This window comes from Aulonocara stuartgranti, assembly GCF_965226115.1.
Source record: "Aulonocara stuartgranti genome assembly, chromosome: 3".
Taxonomy (NCBI): domain Eukaryota; kingdom Metazoa; phylum Chordata; class Actinopteri; order Cichliformes; family Cichlidae; genus Aulonocara; species Aulonocara stuartgranti.
In genome coordinates, this window is record NC_138941.1 from 65136716 (window position 1) to 65156666 (window position 19951).

The 19951-nt window shown below is 41.1% G+C and overlaps 1 protein-coding gene across 2 annotated transcripts; it reads right to left on the reverse strand.

Annotated features, from left to right (window-relative positions):
• Positions 1–1067: 1067 nt before the first annotated feature.
• Positions 1068–19354, reverse strand: LOC309693464 (desmocollin 2-like protein). Of its 2 annotated transcripts, XM_082512684.1 has the most exons (16): positions 19210–19354; positions 17604–17694; positions 17289–17497; positions 17088–17195; positions 16780–16932; positions 16372–16516; positions 16129–16283; positions 15863–15997; positions 15523–15708; positions 15188–15378; positions 13010–13093; positions 12851–12918; positions 12568–12683; positions 11757–12244; positions 3918–3939; positions 1068–2019 (listed from the first exon to the last, which is right to left on the reverse strand). In XM_082512684.1, the coding sequence occupies exons 1-16, from the start codon at positions 19246–19248 to the stop codon at positions 2008–2010; spliced, it is 2202 nt and encodes a 733-aa protein (XP_082368810.1). In that variant the 5' UTR covers positions 19249–19354; the 3' UTR covers positions 1068–2007. The 2 variants fall into 2 exon arrangements, with proteins under 2 accessions (XP_082368810.1, XP_082368811.1); XM_082512685.1 differs by lacking the exons at positions 3918–3939; positions 11757–12244 and having other exon boundaries at positions 19210–19349.
• Positions 19355–19951: the final 597 nt, after the last annotated feature.

Below are 19951 nucleotides of genomic sequence, written 5' to 3' on the forward strand. Positions count from 1 at the left end.
AGTGGTGGTAGTAGTAACCCCGCCCCTGAGTTTGATGGGTGAGGCTGACAGATAAAATTATTTCATGATGAGAGCCAGGCGCCAGGACTGCCAAAATGAAATAAATATATCATTAAATAATTAATTAAATGTGTCAATAATTAATTAATTACATGTGTCAATAATTAATTAAAATGTGAAATACATAAATAATTAATTAAATGTGTCAATATTTAATTAATTACATGTGTCATAACTATTTATTTAATTAATTAATTCCAATTTTAATTAATTATTGCCACATTTAATTAATTATTTAATGGTGTATTTAATTAATTCATTATGGCAGTCCTGGCGTTCCATACCTTCATCTAACTTTTCATCTTACATGTGTAAGAGTGAATGGTCTGGAAAAAAGAAAATATCCAGTTAGCGTGAACATGCCTTGTTGATGTCAGACGACAGAGGAGAATTGCCAGAATGCAAAAGGGACTCAAATAACCAGAAGACCACACAAGTTTCACTAAGAACAAAAGACGGGAAATACATGTCTTGGTCTAATGAGTCTGTGATAATAATTACTGACCTTCATTGTGACATGAACTAGAGTAAGGAACAGTGGTGAACCAACGACTAATGCACGCAGGGAGTGAAGGGTGGTCTGTGTGGTTCCATCGAACAGAAAATTGACTGTGGCTCAAACAACCCCAAAAAGGTTCTGAAAGAAAGGTGTCAAAATGCATGGTGTATTGCAGTTCATGTGAGGAGGAGGCTAACAAATTTGAGATGTTGACTTGGCCTTTAAATTCCTCAGATCTCAGCACACCTTCAGAAGTCCAGTGGGGTCTATACCTCAGTGGGTCAGGGCTGTTTGTCAGTAATAACATCAGTGCACCAATTAGATCTGCAGAGGACTGAAGTAATTATAAGCCAAGGAGTTGAGATGCTGGAACACTGCACATAGTGTATTATGTGTATGTGGGCTCCACCCTGTGAAACACTAGAGTGCACATAAAACCTGAACACAATAAACAACCATTTTGGATCTGACCTTTATATACAGTACAACCAGAAAAATCACAAGGACATTTGTTTTGTTTTTTTAATTACAAATTAAAAGATATTGGACAAAAACTTAAACAAATAAACAGTAAAGACTAAAAGTACAAGTTGTATGGGTGCATGTCTGCTTATTGTATGTTTGTTGATTATGCTGTTTTATAATCACGTTCCTTTAAATGTTAAAAACAAACCACAAATAACTGCTACAGCAGCAAAAATTAAACACAACCCCTTAATGCTAATGTCAAATAACAACTTAACAATGCAAAATACATATAGGGTATACACTGTCTTTTGACTGGGTTTTTTCCTGTGCAGCCAGTTGTATTTAGTTTCAGGCAGTAACACGTTAGTGCTCCAGTTCTGCCCTCGTGCAGATTGTAACACGACTACTGTTGGAAATGTTTCAACAACCTGACTTACAGTGAGTTCAAACTGCACCCGTCTCACAGTCTCCGAGTTGAAGTAAAACATGGTTACACACAATTTCTGTGCCTTTAGGAAATTCTGCAGAAGTAAATCAACTGTGCTTAAAATAGATTATTATGAAGGTGTAATTTTACATTACATATTTTGAAATATTAGGTAATTGTTATTTTGTTTCATTATGTATTTGTTTTAATTTAAATTTACCCTCCAAAAATAAAGATATAATTTTTTTAGAGAATTGATTGCTGATGTACAAAGCTCCAAAATATTGCATCTTCATAGTTTTTAGTGCAAACCACTTTTGCTTAAAAATAAAAAACACAACAACATCAACAACAACAAAATAAAGCAACAAAGAATAGCAGATACACACCTGCACCACTTGATTGTTCTGTTTTTACATTGTTACCCCAGTAACAAGCCAAGCGTTCAGACCGTGACCTCTGAGTCAGCTACAGAGCCACGTCCCCTGAATGCTGCCCATCCTCTTCTGTTCCCATTTGGAAGACACAGGTAGTTTGTTATTATTACCTGTTATTACTCCCAAGCCTGGATAATAGGAGGAAGCATACAACACTTTCAAAGCTGCTGAGGACATGACTGAAGGTCACATATATATTAGGGGTGCAACGATACACAAAATTCACGGTTCGGTTCGATACTTTGGTGTCACGGTTCGATATTTTTTTGATAAAAAAAAATGTTCATGCCTTTTTAATTTGTCATTTATTAAAATTATAAATATATATTTTAACTCAAAAGTACAGTTTTTATATTTAATGTTGATGAAACAACAAAGTAATAAAAAAATAAATCTATCTCATCGAGAAAACATTCATCTTTGGAAAAGAGAGTTTGTTACAGAGAAATGGCTCTGTAACAAAATAAAAGCTATACTATACGCAGCATTTTAAACATATCAGGTCCCCATAAGGAAAATCATGTGCTAACAGCTGTCTAAATGACTCGGGTAAAGTTTGTAGCATGCGTGTTTGTTGTTTTTGTTTGCTTCCACTTGTCTTTGCACTAGGATGATGTCTCTTCTCAGCTGTTTCTCTTCCCCTCTTTCTTTCTCCCCTTCTTTCCCCCAGTCAAGTCTGTCCCGTATTCAGTAAGTGAAAATAAAATAAACAATAAAAGGTGAATCAAATGGACCATTACGGTAAGGCTGGGATGGTCAGTTTGGTAAAGTAAATCCGTTGGGCATCTTTCTTTGCCTTTAGACAACAATTCTGATGGCAAAAGAGCCAAACGGGACAGGCCCAAAAAAAAAAAAAAAAAAAAAAAAAGGATGATGTCGGAGTAAATGTGCAGTCATATTCGTTGTGTTCCCACTAGTGCTGTCAGCGTTAATCTGAAATGACGTTAACGCCACAACACGGCAAATCTCCGTTAACGAGCTACCGCGGATCGCCCGTGCGTGGGGCTGGACGGCGTCAACACGTTAACGAGCTAACTGCGCTAACACACTAGCTCCCACCCATGTAATTGAGCATTGCGTGGCACATCCAACATACTGTTTTCCTTTAGTCCATGACGCGCTTACCTTCAGGGTCATATGTCACATGAAGACCAAAATAGTTCCAAACACCAGATCTGAATGAGGGTGGGGGGGGTCCATGTTGTAAGGAGAGCTTAACTTCTGTCTGCTAGCTTGCCCTGCACTCAGTGAATCTGCGTTCGACTACTCCGCCTAGGCTGCACTGTCGAGCGCAGATCCACTGAGCGCTCAACACAGACAGCATCGTCAGAAGGAAAGTTGATAAAATAAATTAAAAATTTTGTATTGTTCGATACATATGCGTACCGAACCGAAAGCACTGTATCGAACGGTTCAATATCGATACGAATATCGTTGCACCCCTAATATATATATATATATATATATATTACACATCGAGCAAACAGATGACCAACAAGTTAGAGAAATAATATCTTTTACAGACATTCACAGATATTTATTTTACTGCAGAAAAAGAAACTTCTGCTATTTTATTTTTGAATTTTTTTTGCAAAGGTCTGCCACAAGACATTTTTGTTGGATGTATCAAAAACAAACAAATAATATGTTTGTAATAATAAACAACATTGCATAATGGAGATAGTGGCCATTTGATTCCCAATTATAAAGAACAGAGGTTCCCAAGAGCCACTGCAGGGATGCGTGGTATGAAAAAAAAAAAAAGAATGCTTGGACACTGCTAGCATAACTGACAGGTTATTGATGGGGCGTCTTATAAAGTTTGTATCTGTCTTGTGTGAAACTTGTATGAAAAGCATACAAGAGTGAAAACAGATATAAGATCCCTTAAAAAAATTATATAAATGAAATGCAACTAAACGTAAGTACTCCTGAAATTTTGGAGATAATTTGTAATACTTTTGGAGATATAATAAGCCACATGGAAAAAGATATCTAATGATATATTTAACCCTTTAACACCTACCATAGAACCAAGTCCGCCAGAGCTTACTTTATATTTTTACATGCTGTGGAGCCATTCTTTGGAGCATTTCAAGTTGCTATACATCAATACAACCATTATAGCCCAGATTTTAATAATATGTCTGCATTAAGTGCATAGTACATACATAAATTGCAAAAAAGTGCAATAAACTACAAAAAAATTTAAAATCGTTTTTGTTTTTTTAACATATATTTGTAGTTAGAGAAATTTAAGAGGCTTATCCCTCAAAACTGTAAATACAAAAAAGTTGTACAAACTACAGTGGGGCAAAAAAGTATTTAGTCAGCCACCGATTATGCAAGTTCCCCCACCTAAAATGATGACAGAGGTCAGTAATTTGCACCAGGGGTACACTTCAACTGTGAGAGACAGAATGTGAAAAAAAAATCCATGAATTCACATGGTAGGATTTTTTTTTTATTTTTTTATTTATTTATTTTTTTTATAATAAATAGGACAGGGGGAATGAATGAGAGAAAGAGGGGGAGAGAAAGAAAGAAAACCAAAGGGGAGAAGAGACGGTGAGAAGGGGGGGAAGAGAGAGAGAAAAAAAAAAAGAACTCCTGGGTCACCTGTATGGAGAAAAAAAAAAAAACAAACAAAAAAAACAAACAGAGGAGACAGCAAACAACAAAGAGCAACATAATAATAGAGAAAACAAAGCACCATCACAATAAACTAGCTAGTCATAGATATCAATATTTACTAAATAATAAACGATATTGTGCAGCACGCAAGATAGACAGCGCACAGTGTGCTTTGAGGCAGCAGCCAAGAAAGCTTTAGTCCGCGTCTGTGAATACCCATGTGTGCATACCTGTGTGGATCAGCATGCTTGCATTCCAAAGGTTTCTCCATGTAATGATCTGCTAGGGAGTGTGGGGGGGCCACAGCCCCGTCCTCCAGGGTGTGAAGCGGGTATGGAGGAGATCAAAACTCCAGACATCCAGAGGCCCCCAGAACACAAGAGACCATGGAAGACCAACAAAGGGGCAGCCGCGCCACTGTTCCAGTAAGAGCTGAGGAGAGTCCCAGATGAGGGCTCGCCCAGCAGCCGCGGAGCAGAAGTCAGGGGGAGTTGCAGTGGTAGGATTTGTAAAGAATTTATTCGTAAATCAGGGTGGAAAATAAGTATTTGGTCAATAACAAAAATACAACTCAATACTTTGTAACATAACCTTTGTTGGCAATAACAGAGGTCAAACGTTTACTATAGGTCTTTACCAGGTTTGCACACACAGTAGCTGGTATTTTGGCCCATTCCTCCATGCAGATCTTCTCGAGAGCAGTGATGTTTTGGGGCTGTCGCCGAGCAACACGGACTTTCAACTCCCGCCACAGATTTTCTATGGGGTTGAGGTCTGGAGACTGGCTAGGCCACTCCAGGACTTTCAAATGCTTCTTACGGAGCCACTCCTTTGTTGCCCGGGCGGTGTGTTTTGGATCATTGTCATGTTGGAAGACCCAGCCTCGTTTCATCTTCAAAGTTCTCACTGATGGAAGGAGGTTTTGGCTCAAAATCTCACGATACATGGCCCCATTCATTCTGTCCTTAACACGGATCAGTCGTCCTGTCCCCTTGGCAGAAAAACAGCCCCATAGCATGATGTTTCCACCCCCATGCTTCACAGTAGGTATGGTGTTCTTGGGATGCAACTCAGTATTCTTCGTCCTCCAAACACGACGAGTTAAGTTTATACCAAAAAGTTCTACTTTGGTTTCATCTGACCACATGACATTCTCCCAATCCTCTGCTGTATCATCCATGTGCTCTCTGGCAAACTTCAGACGGGCCTGGACATGCACTGGCTTCAGCAGCGGAACACGTCTGGCACTGTGGGATTTGATTCCCTGCCGTTGTAGTGTGTTACTGATGGTGACCTTTGTTACTTTGGTCCCAGCTCTCTGCAGGTCATTCACCAGGTCCCCCCGTGTGGTTCTGGGATCTTTGCTCACCGTTCTCATGATCATTTTGACCCCACGGCATGAGATCTTGCATGGAGCCCCAGATCGTGGGAGATTATCAGTGGTCTTGTATGTCTTCCATTTTCTGATGATTGCTCCCACAGTTGATTTTTTCACATCAAGCTGCTTGCCTATTGTAGATTCACTCTTCCCAGTCTGGTGCAGGTCTACAATACTTTTCCTGGTGTCCTTCGAAAGCTCTTTGGTCTTGGCCATGGCGGAGTTTGGAGTCTGACTGTTTGAGGCTGTGGACAGGTGTCTTTTATACAGATGATGAGTTCAAACAGGTGCCATTCATACAGGTAACGAGTGGGGGACAGAAAAGCGTCTTACAGAAGACGTTACAGGTCTGTGAGAGCCAGAGATTTTCCTTGTTTGAGGTGACCAAATACTTATTTTCCACCCTAATTTACCAATAAATTCTTTACAAATCCTACCATGTGAATTCATGGATTTGTTTTTCACATTCTGTCTCTCACAGTTGAAGTGTACCTCTGGTGCAAATTACTGACCTCTGTCATCATTTTAAGTGGGGGAACTTGCACAATCGGTGGCTCTTTTGCCCCACTGTAGTTTCCCACCAAAGGAAAATTATTTTAAGTGTCTTCATAGTTTTATTTTTGAGATACACCAATTTTCATATACTGCAGGAAAAACAAAAAAATATATTATAGTGCAAATTTGCAAAATAACAGCATATGCATCAAAATAAAAATATTTCCAGCAGTGCAATATGAGTCCTAAGCATCCCAGAAACGACACAGAAAGTCATAAAGTCAAAGATAACTTTTAAAAACACAAGTATAGTCTCATGAGGCCACGATGGTAAAAAACTACATTTCCGCAAAATGGCGTCACTTCCGGTTTCGGACAGGTCATGCCGGACATGTGATAGTTCACGCTGATGGACGTAGGAAGTGTTATGAACAGCTGATCGGATCGGCAAAGCGTGTTTCTGGAATATTATGTTTTTGTTGCTGCAAGTGCTTTTTATGCAGTTTTTGCAAAGCTATATGTGGAAGGAAACTGTGACCGAGGACAAGCTGATGGCATAAGATGTAAGTACAACTCCTCCGCTTTCATATGCAAAAAAAATTATTGCGCTAGCTTACGTGGTTGCAGCGCTACTGGGATTTAAAAATAGTTACGCAAAATGGAGCGTGTCCGCTCCGACCGGCTTTAAAGGGATAATAGATATACATATGTAACGTGAGGGTTCACTAGATGGTTGGGAATCTCTCTGAATAATTAGGTACAGCAAGACGGAGACGGATAACTTTTTAGCAGCCTCTTTACTTTTTAGCACACTGCAACAATAACCCACACTTCCTGTGTGCCGCCCTCATGAGTACTTCACTGGCCTCTCAGAAGCCAGGAAATCTTATACTCAGATCAAAACAGGGAAAACAACCAGGTAGATATAACACATACTTATTACTGGTTTGAACATGCATGTCTAAACATTCAAACATGTAAACATGTAAATATCAAAACACGTAACCACCAAATACATAACTAGTTTTATAACCTTTGTAAACACCTCTTTGTATATCAAAGTAGATTTAAATTTACTTCTACACTTTACATTTTCCTCCCCCCCTCACATAAGAAACGTCCCCGTTTCCCTACAGAAAAGGAAGAAAAAAAAACCCCAACATGCTGCGAGCAAAGGGGACAACAATAAAACAACAGCAAAACCAAAATCAAGTTCAGTTCAAAACATAGTCCTTGAGGTATCTGGGAGGCACAACTTGACGTCTCACACATCGCCGTGAAACACCAGATACACGATGAGGAGTTGAAGGGACAATGTCTGATTGGTGTATCACCACATGGCCAGAGGGGGAAGTCGTTACAGTCTCAGACCGAGGAGAAGGGGACAAAGGAGAGTGGGAATGGGGTCTTGACTGGTTTAGAGGTGGTGGCTGACAAACCTGAGGGTCTGATGAGGTTGCAGGGCTGCGGCACTGAACATTCCAGCTCCCTTCAGCTGCAGATTTTGAAGCTGTGAAGGGCAACGCACCTGATAATGCAGTCAACTGTGGAATCTGGGGCTGTACAGGTATGTCACCAGCAGGTGAGTTGGTTCCACCTTTAGGAACAGGTGCTTTGTACGGCCTGAGACGATTGTAGTGAACGATTTGAGTCTTGTCTGATTGGTCCAGGAGGTAGCGAATCCTGTACGTGACACCAGGGTTTTCTCCATCTGTTCCAAGGCACTCCAATATCTCAAAGGGGCCCTTCCAATGTGGAGCCAGTTTCTGCTTTGCTGTAGTGGGGTCATTTAACCACACCAAGTCACCCGGAACATAAGGAGTGTGTTTGATGCCCCTATCGTACAATTGTTTCTGCTGGTTGTGGGCACAATCTCTGTTCCATGCAGCAGTGCTGAAGGCAGACTGAAGTCTCTGAGTCAACTGGGTGACGTAGTCAGCAGGAGAAACAGAAGTAGATGATGCTGACATGTTGGTAGGCAACAGCATATTAGCAGGCATCCGTGCCTCATGTCCATGTGTGAGAAAAAATGGCGTAAATCCCGTGGTAGAGTGAGGACTGGTGTTGTAAGCCAAAGCAACTTGATTGAGGCAGTCATCCCATTCGCCAGGCTGCTGAAGGAGTAACTTAGCTAACTGGTCAATAAGTGTTCGATTGAACCTCTCGACCATCCCATCGCATTGAGGGTGATATGGGCTGGTCCGTGTCTTCTGGATGCCTAGCAGCTGACACAGATGTTTCACCAGGTCAGATTCAAACTGACGTCCTTGGTCTGTGTGTAGCATTTCAGGGACGCCGTGCTGACAGATGAAGTTGTCAAACAGGCATTTTGCAACTTTTGTGGCACGTTGGTCTGCGATAGCATAGAGATTGACATATTTCGAGAAATAGTCTTGAACAACGAGCACGTACCTGTTGCCACGACTCGTAATGGGGAGTTCAAGTATGTCAGCTGCCACCTTTTGAAATGGCTCCGCAGCAACAATTGTTTTCATTGGAGCTCTGTGATGAGGTGTGGGATTCCGTCTGGCATCACATGGGGTGCATTGTGTGCACCATATTCTGATGTCACGTGACATGAATGGCCAGTAATATAGCTGCTGAGCACGTTTCAGGACCTTATCTGCTGATAGGTGACCGGACACTGGGTTGCCATGCAGCAGCTGTAGGACAGTGTCTTTTAAAGATTCAGGAACAACCAACTGATGCAACACTGACTTTTGGGACGGGTTGAAAGCTTTACGACAGAGTAAGCCATTGTGAAAGGTAAGTCTAGAGTACTCGTGCCATAGCACTTTTTCCTGAGGTGGGCATTTTTTCATACGCCAGTAGGGTGGTTTCTGACCCTTAGCTTTCCAGCCAATGACTTCTGACAGTACAGGATCTTTTTGTTGTTCACTTTTGAGATCATCTTCAGGCAGCTCAAGCACAAATGTGGATGAAACAGATAGCGCTGCACACTGCAGTCGTGGATCAGGAAGGTCATTGCATGGAATGTGTTTTTGGTCAGTACTGCAGGGACTATGGTTGGGCGGGCCTGCAGGACCCACGCACCTCTCTTCAGGTTTCAAGGTAGCAGAAGCAGTGCAGACTGTGTCCTGCTCTACGGTTTCACCAGTGACAGGGCGACGTGACAGTGCGTCCGCATTGAGGTGGCGGTGGCCATCTTTATGAATCACAGTCCACTCAAAAGGATCAAGTTCAAGAGCCCAGCGAGCACGGCGACCAGTTCTATCACTGTCAATGGGTATTTTCCGAAGACCCAGGAGGGGCTTGTGATCCGTGACAATAACAAATGGCTGCTTATAGAGGTAGTGCCGAAAATGTCTAACTGCCCAAACAATGGCCCAGAGTTCTCGATCATAAGTCGACCACTTTCTTTCTGCCTTTGTAAGCGCATGGCTAGCATAGGCAATGACTTTCTCTTGCTGTCCCTGTTTTTGAGCTAGTACACTGCCAGTAGCTGTGCTAGAAGCATCAGTATACAGAGAAAATGGCAATGTGAAGTCAGGGAATGAAACCACTGGAGGGTTTGAGAGGGCATGTTTCAGATACATGAATGCATCCTGGCACTGAGAAGTCCATTGAAAAGGTGCATGCTTCTCAGTGAGAGCATGTAGGGGGACTCTGTGGTGCGCAAAGTTTTGAATAAACTTGCGATAATATGAACAAAGTCCAAGGAATGATCTTACTTCTGTCGCTGTTTGTGGAATAGGCCAGGCTTGCACACTGTTCACATTTCTGGGGTCAGGCTGGATGCCATGTTTTGATACAATGTGGCCCAAAAATTGTACCTGATCTTTGGCAAAACAGCATTTTGAGGGGTTTAGCTTCAAGCCACTTGCCCGGAATCTGCCGAAAATTTCTTCCAGATGCTGGAGATGTTCTGCGAAAGAGCGGCTGTAAATGAGGACATCATCCTAAGCAGGTTTTCCAGGGAAGGCCACGAAGTACCATCTCCATTAACCGCTGACATGTGGCTGGAGCGTTTGTGAGTCCCATGGGCATAACAGTGAAGTGGTAAAGTCCACTGCCGGTTGTGAAAGCAGTTTTCTCACGATCCTTCTCTTCCAGTTCAACCTGCCAATAGCCATGTTGAAGGTCCATTGTGGAGAACCAGGCAGAACCTGACAGCGCATCCAGTGCATCATCAACCCTTGGAAGAGGATGAGAGTCTTTGATTGTCACTGCATTGAGTTTCCTATAGTCGAGACAGAAACGCCACGTACCATTTTTCTTTCGCACCAGAACCACTGGGGCGGCCCATGGGCTGTAGCTTTCTTCGATGACACCTGCCTTTAAAAGGTTGTCAACTTGAGTCTGTATTTCAGCTCTCTGTTCAGGTGTCACTCTATAGGCTCTTTGTTTAATCGGTGTAGCATCACCTGTGTGAATATGATGCTTAATTATGCCTGTGTGACCTCTGTCCTCTGAGTGCTTACTGAAGATTCCTGAATACTTCTGGAGAAGTGATTTCAGGGACTGAACCTGGGAGTGTGACAAGTTTGTTTCATCTATTTCTACCGGCAGAGTCGAATCATACACAGGTGAAGTAGCACAACATGTCTGCTCCAGTGGAATGATATCAACAGATGAGCCTGAATGAAACTCACCAAGATGCTGTCCAGGGTACAGTTCAATTTCATCACTGGAGGGATTAAGCATTCGAACCACTGTAGTACCATTCTGAACTTCACTGAGAGTGTGAGCCACAACAATGTCACATGTTGGATTAGGGACCAAGAAACCACAGTAGTCTGTTGGAACAGGAGAAGCCGGTGTGGCTGCTGACACACAGGCTGTGATCAGAGTTTCGCTCATAGCTGGAATTTTGGTTGGTGCTAACACGGAAACATTACAGCAGGCAGCCACCTCATGTCCTTTGGGCAACAGGGGAATTTTCATGTCCCACAGTTGCAGCACTTTGTTTTTGAGGTCGAGAAGAGCATGGTGCCTCTGCAGAAAATCCCAACCTAGAATGACTGGCTGGTAAGCACCTCTGAGGACTTCAAAGTCCTGCTGCCATACCTGAGTCCCAAGCCTAATACCAACGGTTAACTTGCCTAAGATTTCCAGACGTTCTCCATTGACCGAACGAGCTGGCACAGAGGATGCTACCATAGGCTGTTTTTTCAAAGCTGGATGAGCGTTTCGAAAATCTTCACTCACAAGGGAGACAAAGGAACCAGAGTCAATTAGAGCACACACTTCAATGCCCTCGACAATAGCCAAGACGTTAGAGGAGACTGAGCCATCAGATTCTGAGGGGAACTGGGGGATGTGGTTTTGGGGCCCTGATACTGTAGCTGATGTTTGCCCCTCAACAGCAGCTAATGAAAGTTTCCCTGTGGGCCGGACGTGAAATGTGCAGGCCTTTCCGGGGACTGGAAACGAACACCGGTCCTACTGTAGGACGCAGCATCTCTAGCTCTACGTGGAGCAGGACTGGGACTGCGTCGGTATCTGTTATTGTCAGGGTAATTGTACCTGGAATACTGGGGGGGCTGTTGGGAAGGGTATGTGCGTTGATCGGGTTTCTCACATTTGTCCCACTCATTGAACCTCTGGGGAACAGGGGAAGAAGGACGTTCACGGTGAGACTCTGGATCACGATGATAACGCCTCTCAGGCGAGCAATAGTCTCTGGAATGTTGTCTGGCATGATAAGGCGACGGGGACGCACTGCTGGTGCTGTACTGAACATTGGAAGAGGAGGATCTATCACGACTGGAGTCCAAACGTTGGGCAAGGTAACTCTGTTTCTCCCGTAACTGCTGTATTTCATGTTTCAGGCCGGTTACAGTAAGCGTGAGCTCCTCAACCGCTTGAAGAAGTTTAGCATCAGTCTAAACATTCAAACATGTAAACATGTAAATATCAAAACACGTAACCACCAAATACATAACTAGTTTTATAACCTTTGTAAACACCTCTTTGTATATCAAAGTAGATTTAAATTTACTTCTACACTTTACACATATATAATTCCATAATTTGTTCCCCCTGTCCAAATCATGAACAAACAGTATCCCATAGTTGTTTATGTTTTTAAACCCATTTTTCAAGAAGATTTTTCTTGTAAAACAAAGTAAATGTGTGTGTGTGTGTGTGTTTTTTTTTTTTAGAAGACCTGGAAACGGAGACATTGGTTACACATTGCTATCCTTACCATGCTGTCCTCTGGGGCCTCCGTGTTAGATTTGAGTGGGATTCCTCCAGTGTCTCCAGAGTCATAAAGCTGCAATTTCTCTCTCTTTTTTAGACAGAAAAATGCAAGGACTAGGACTGCAACAAAAAGCAGGCATATTCAAAATCAGAGCTCACAGAGTGCTTTTATGTGTGGTATACCTACACTATTGTATGCAGCATTGTTCACTTCCTAATATGCAATGAGCAAACTACAAGAGAACCCCCATCTAACCCTTACAACTTAATCACAGTGGGAGACTCACAAAGCAGTAGGAGGAGGACCACAGGACACAGTATAGTCATAATTCCCAGTAGTCCGAAGGACACAGACCTGCAGGAAAAGGTGAATCAGTCATTTTTCCAAGTGTCCAAAAAGCAACCACACCCCATCTTACCCTGAATCTATATGTAACAAGTGTCACCTGGCAGTTTGTTGCTCTCTGCCAGGTGATTGGCTGAAGAGCTGTGAAAAGGTAGTGGGTGTGTGCGGTGAAGTCAGTGCTCTTCTGTGGAAAAAAACCAGAGGCGATTAATTCGCTTGGGTGTGAGTGGGTATACCAAGCCTATTCAAATGGCGGCCCAGAAGCAACCTGCGAGTGGCCCTGCCTGTGGTCCTGGCAGAAACACAGAGAAAACGCAAAAAATTAGTTAATTTAAAAAAAAATTTAAAATTCCTACAGCGTAGTGTAGACTGTGAATGCAACACTCCTAGTAGCCTAGCAATATTTAACCCACAATGCACCGTGATGTAAACATATTAAACAATCATCGTAATATATGATGCGACAACAGCATGTCTTTCTCACTCCAAAAGCGCAAAATTGACAATGAAAACTGTCGGTTTAACCCTGCCTGGACTGACACTTATTCATTTTACCGAGTTGAATAATCTTACAACCGGAGTTGTACTACCATGGTGAGGGTCCTGTACAGCCCAAGAGAGAGCGGCAGCATCTTCCCTTCGTGTTTGCTTCTTGGCAAAGAAGAAAAGGCCTTTCACAGATTCTGAAACAATGAAATACTGCATGCTGGCCGTGGTGGATGCGGTGAAAAGTGATGAAAAAATTAAAGTAAGTGTGACATCTGCTATTAAAAACGTACCCCTGTAGGACAGTTCAAATATTTGTAGAGTTGAAGTTCTGGCATCAGACGAGTTTGAAATGCTGTTAGATGACCTGAAGAAAACTGATGTAATGTCTATAGCAGGGGATCACTGACAGAACTGATAATGCACAGTTGTGTGTATATGTCCGTTTTTTGGATGGGAAATTGCTCGACTTGCTACCGTTAGAGGGACACACAGCTGGCGAAATGATGTTTGAGAAGATTTAAGCTCTTTTTGAGGAAAATGGTCTGGATATGAAGCGTGTCTGTATACTTGTGATGGATGGGGCTCCATCCATGGCAGGAAAAGTGAGTGGTCAGCGAAATATTTATTTTAATTTGAAAGGGAATTATCAAAATGTTTTTTTGTTATTATTATTATTATTTCAAATGTGCAAAAAATAGTTTAGTTATAGCTCCCTTTTTTAAAAATGGACCTTTTGGTGTGCATTTGTGAGAGGTCACCAGATTTACAGGGGAATAGGAATAAAAAAAAATACTTGTTTTTCAATACAGTTGTGTGGGTTTGAAATTGATCATGATCTGCTGCTTACTGGCTTCAAAAAAAAATATCTGGCCCAGATAAATTCCTCGGTTTGAAAAATCTGGCCAAACTAACTTCGTAGTTGAATAGGCATGGGGTATACTGTTGGTAAGAGTCTTTTGCCATTTTGTTTGGATCATTTGTTATTGTAGGGGCCCATTTTTAATGTGTGTCGTTGGACTTTTTTAGTGTTTTAAAAGAAGAATTGAATTTAATAGAAGAAACGGCCCTAGATCGACTGCGTGCAGGGAAACTGATCAATATTGTAGGTATATTGATTGTTTTTTTTTAGCTTTGTGATTTTGAATGGTTTGAAGTCCCGTCTCTCTTGTTTATCGCCCAATTTGCACCAGAACGGGGAAACCGGCAGATGTCACGCTAAACAACAGCAGCAGGTTTAAGCTTGATCAGCTGTTGTTAGAATTCATTTAATATTAATTTCTAGTATCAGCTGATATTTGCTGGAGCCAACAGCTGTAAAAGCTGCTGGTCATGATATCAGTTTGGTGAGAGGGAAACATGAAGATGAAACCAGGAGATGTCCTTACTGAATCATCAGAGCTGAACAGGTAATGAAGAAACAGGTTTACCTTTTAGGTGACATGAATGAGTTGAAAGGAAGTTATGAACTGTTTCTGAGAGACAAATAACATCAGGATCCTTTTCTAAGTAGCTGACAGCTGGTAACTGTGCAGGGGTGGATCTAGCAAAGTTTTGCCAGGGAGCCAGGTAGGGCATTAACAGGGAGAGGGGGGCACAAAGAAATACGTTTCTTTCTTATTTTCATTTAAAATGTCTGGCTGTTATTAAATAATTGTCTGAATCTTACAACCAAAGTTTTTATCTGATGTAACATGTATAGAAATCCTGCATATATACCAACAAGACTGTACATCACTGTCAGAACAGCGTTTGTTTTCATTCACAGGCTCTATTGCTTTTCCTATAATACCTGGTGGGCGGGTCTCTGGTCAAAATTCCCGGGCTGATCTTTTGTCCCAGTCCAGCCCTGACTGCATCCACTTTTTCAACATTGACATTCACAGGGATGGACTGCCACGTGGCACTGCTGCCATTCAGTGATGCTACATTTTGTGCAGTGATCTGAAGCTGGACATCGTTGGTCTTCTCATAATCTAATGGCTGGAAAAAAGAAAGACATTTTAAAGTTTATAAATATAAATCAGTTGTATATAGGCTGACTTTGCATTAGATGTGATCCATGCAAAATGCTTCCACCAACATCACTAAATGATAATAATGAATTGAATAATAAGCCAGTCTCACCTTTGAGATGTACAAAAGCCCTTCGTTTGTTTGGGGGTCAGTAACTATCCTGAAATTTCCATTTTCGTTTCCTTTAGTAATAACAAACTTTGACATCCAGTTTGATGTGTTTATCAAATCTTTATCTTGAACAGGAATTCGAAGTAAAAGTTTTTCACTTTCATCTTCTTGCACAGTAACATTATACTACAAGAAAAAAAGCAGAGGGGGTTAATTGCTGTTTAATTATGTCAGTAAAAAGTATTTTGGTGAAATAAGTAGAAAAAGGACGCCAAAATCAATCGATATGATTTCAGTTATTCAGCCAAATTACAAACTGACACTTCTTTCAAACACTTACAGTTGATTTCATGAAGGTTGGTGGATTGTCATTAATATCACTCAGAGCAATTGTTGCTGTCGATGTGGCAAACAGACCATTTGGTGCACCATTCATATCCTGGATTTTTACAGTCACCACATGGTTGTCTTTTAACTTTAAAAGAAATGTTAGAAAAGTATTATAATAAAAATATGTTGTAAAGCACTTGCATCATCGATTTCAATGATGCAAGTTTTCAATTACATAAAGTTCACAGGTATCAGTGATGCAGAGGCAGTGCTCACCTCTCTGTCTAGGGTGTTGGTTGTTGTTGTGATGACACCTGTTTCTGGATGAATGGTAAACATGTCTGATCCAGATACGAGTGTATATTTAATCTTCACATGGTCTGTGCCAATTTGGTCTCTGTCAGTTGCACTCACCACTCCCACCACAGTCCCTGTATTGTAACCCATAATCATTTAGAGCAACTGCACTGAAAGTCAAATACCACAGAATCAACTATTACTGTATGTTGTCTTTCTCACCTGCACTACAGTGCTCAGGAACTGTAAAGTGTAAAGGACCTACGAACTCTGGAGCATTGTCATTGACATCATCTACAAACACTCTCAGGGGTATTTTCTCATCTAGCTCCGCATTAGTATGCTTGTCAAAAACAATCATCAAAATCTATAGAGGGAAAACAAACAAACGTTTGACTAGTTTGATGCACACAAATATAGAAAGCAGAGTCAGGAACATAACAAGACTCCATATGTGAACTGTGCCAGTTCCAGGTTTGAATGAAAAAATAAATAAACAAACATGCTCAGTAGAGGATTGATTACGCTGCAACTATTTGAATGATTAATAAATCACTCCTTAAAGATGACTGTGGAACATTATTGGAACTCTTTACAAATCTTCTAAACCAGCGTCATCTTCACACTCACATTATATGCTGGGAACTCCTCACGATCCACCGCTTTGAGCAAGAACAGATCCCCCGTGTCTCTGTCTATACTGAACACTCCAGTTGGATACGTATCGACTCCCTCTCCTTCAATAAAGTACCAATAACGTCTGTCTGAGGAATATGGCCCCACCTACAGCAGAAACCAAATAAAATGATACATATTAAGGAAAAGAAAAAAAAAAGGATTCTGTTATTCATAAAGTCTTTACAATCTGATGTGTATTGACAATAAACATTTGTATACCACAGTGATCATAAATGATAAAAATTAAACATTCAATTCACCCTGTCAATTAGTTTTGGATAGCTCCCTTCATAATTCTCCACTATCGTTTGCGACGGGAAAACACGAAAACATCTTCTAGAGCGGTTCAGGGAGCCTTGGCCTCGTCGCTATGACATTCCAACAAGTTTGGACATGTTAGAAAAAAGATGCACTGTTCCTGCTGACCTGTATAAACGACTCACAATATGCAGTTGCCTTACATGTCTTTTCGGCATTGTACTGCGGACAAGGTGAACTTCCATCTTTCTTTCCAGTCCACTATTGTCCCGAGCAGACACAGAAAATGTCCGTCCTCCTTCTCCCACTGAGACAGACGTTAAAGCTACGACTGCTCCGTTACTTTTTATTGTTAAACTCGGGTCCTTCACAGTTAACTGCACTGATTTTGCATCACAGCCGACGGTTTCAACTGAAAAGCGAGAAAGTGAAAGTTAAAAAGAGACATAAAACACAAAACATTCGGCTTACAACACTTTTTCAAACAGAAGGAATAACACAAATACACAGAGCGGCACCTTTTGCTACTTGGTATCCAGGTGGAATTATTTCAGGTACAATTACGTAGAGAGATCTCAGCAGAAAGCACGACTCCACACAGGACAGGATCTGGAGGTGAAAGTGAGTTTCAAACTGACTTGTCATGTTTAAATGTTTTAATACTTCTTGGCATGACAAAAGTGACAGAAAGTAAACATGTATCAATCATGTAGGAGTGCTACATGACCAAACTAGAAGCACTTACCAGCATTAGGTAGGTGGAGGAAATCAAAATGTTCCCCATCTTAGAAAAAAAAAAAGAGACTGACTTTGTCCTGCGTCAAAGTGTTGGGAGTCTGGTTAGTGTAAGTGTGTTAACTCAAGAGCTTTGTCACTTGTCTATTGCTTCACTTCTCTATCAATGTAAAAAGGCAGGCGTTTCTCAGACAGCACACCCCACTATCGCATGAGTGCTGCTGTTTGACTGAGGATAAATAAAGTAGTTGTGGTAAACCAATCACATGACTACTTCAAGATGACAAAGCAAAAAGATGATATATAACAGTTTTTCAGTTGTGTTGATAGGCCACGTAAAACCAGAGTCATGATAAACAATATATACGTGGCATCTTTTCCTAACCTGTAATGTCTAAGGACAGCTCTAGCAAGCATTCTCAGCTTATGAGCATAAAAAAAAGAAACAAAACAAAGAACACCTGTGTTGGTGGAAAAATGTAAAATGTTGACCAATCAAAAAATGTTCTGGCAACATGACATTTGGATGTTTAGAAAGAGGGGGGAATTTAAGGAGTGATGGTGAGAGAGAGACAGAGAGAGAGAGAGAGACAGAGAGAGTTTGTGAGAGATTTAGCGTGTTTGGAGTGTGTATATGCGGTTGTTACAGTAAAAAATGTACCTTTTTCTAATCAGAGTTTGTTTTTTGTCTGACTTTAGATCAGTTGTGCTAATACAGTATGTCAAAATGAAAACATAACTGTAAATTCAGACATGTGAGGTTGTGCTGAAAAGAATGACATAAGTGAAACCTAAAATGGGACTAAACTAAACAAACTATGACGACAATGACAGGCCACTGAGTGTTTGCTTTCAGCAGTTCAGGTTCATGCTCATGTCATGTTTAAAGTACTTCACGTTCAAGGTTTTTCATTCACCTGTTCAGGTTTCATCTTATGTCTCGTGTCATTGTCTCCATAGTTTGTTTAGTTCAGTCCCAGATTAGGTTTCACTTTTGTTTGGTCTCGCTTTGTTTTTCTGTTTTATTTTTTCTTTTTTTTATCAGCCGTAATAAAGGCTCACTCTTTGTTTGATCATCAGTTTATTTCTCCTATGCTTGCTTTTGGGTCCGCTCCACAAACACACCGGCCATGACGGCCGTGACAATTTTGTTTTTTCTGGAACTTTTTGTTATACCACTGTGGTTGTGAATCTTACTTCACAGCACAGGTAGTCTAAATCTCAAAAAGCAACAAGCAAGGTTAGAGAGTGCATTAAAGGTGAAAGTGAGTTTCAAACTGACTTGTCACCTTTAAATGTTTTAATGCTTCCTGGCATGACAAAAGTGACAGAAAGTAAACATGTATCAATCATGTAGGAGTGCTATAAAACCAAACTAGGAGCACTTACCAGCATTAGGTAGGTGGTGGAAATCAAAAGTTTCCCCATTATTGGAAAAAAAGATTGACTTTGTCCTGCGTCTGGGAGTCTGGTTAGTGTAAGTGTGTTAACTCAAGAGCTTTGTCTCTTGTCTATTGCTTTACTTCTCTATCAATGTAAAAACACAGGCGTTTCTCAGACAGCACACCCAAGTGGAATTTTAAACAAGCGAAATAGCTTCGGGCTGTGCTCGCTGGTGTCTGCTGAGAAACCTCCCTGAAAGTTGCAGATATTCAAGTGTTTTTTCCCCACCAGCAGGGGCAACATGTCTATTTTACTGCAAGACATTAAACCGCGACTAAATGCTTTACTATTTCCCCATGTAGCATTATTTATATAAATCTGTGCATATGGAGTATAAACAATATTCTTATAACACTACAGCATGCTGCAGGTACACGTATTTGAAGAAATACTGGTCTGTCTGCTTTTTTTGTTAAGACTTGTCTGCAGTAATGAATTAGTCATTGCTCATCAGGACTAATACAGTTTCCTAATACAACACATCTACCAGGATTCACAGTTGTGGCCAACCAGCAAACCAACAGTAGTATCAACACTAAGATTTTGCTTAAACCACACCAAAAACTAACCTTAGACCGAACCAGTTGTCACAAACAATTTTTCTTGTTGCCACCTGGAAAAAGTAAAAGAAAGTCAATAATGATAACACTATCTATGCACTTCCTAGGAAAATGTTTTAAATAAGTCA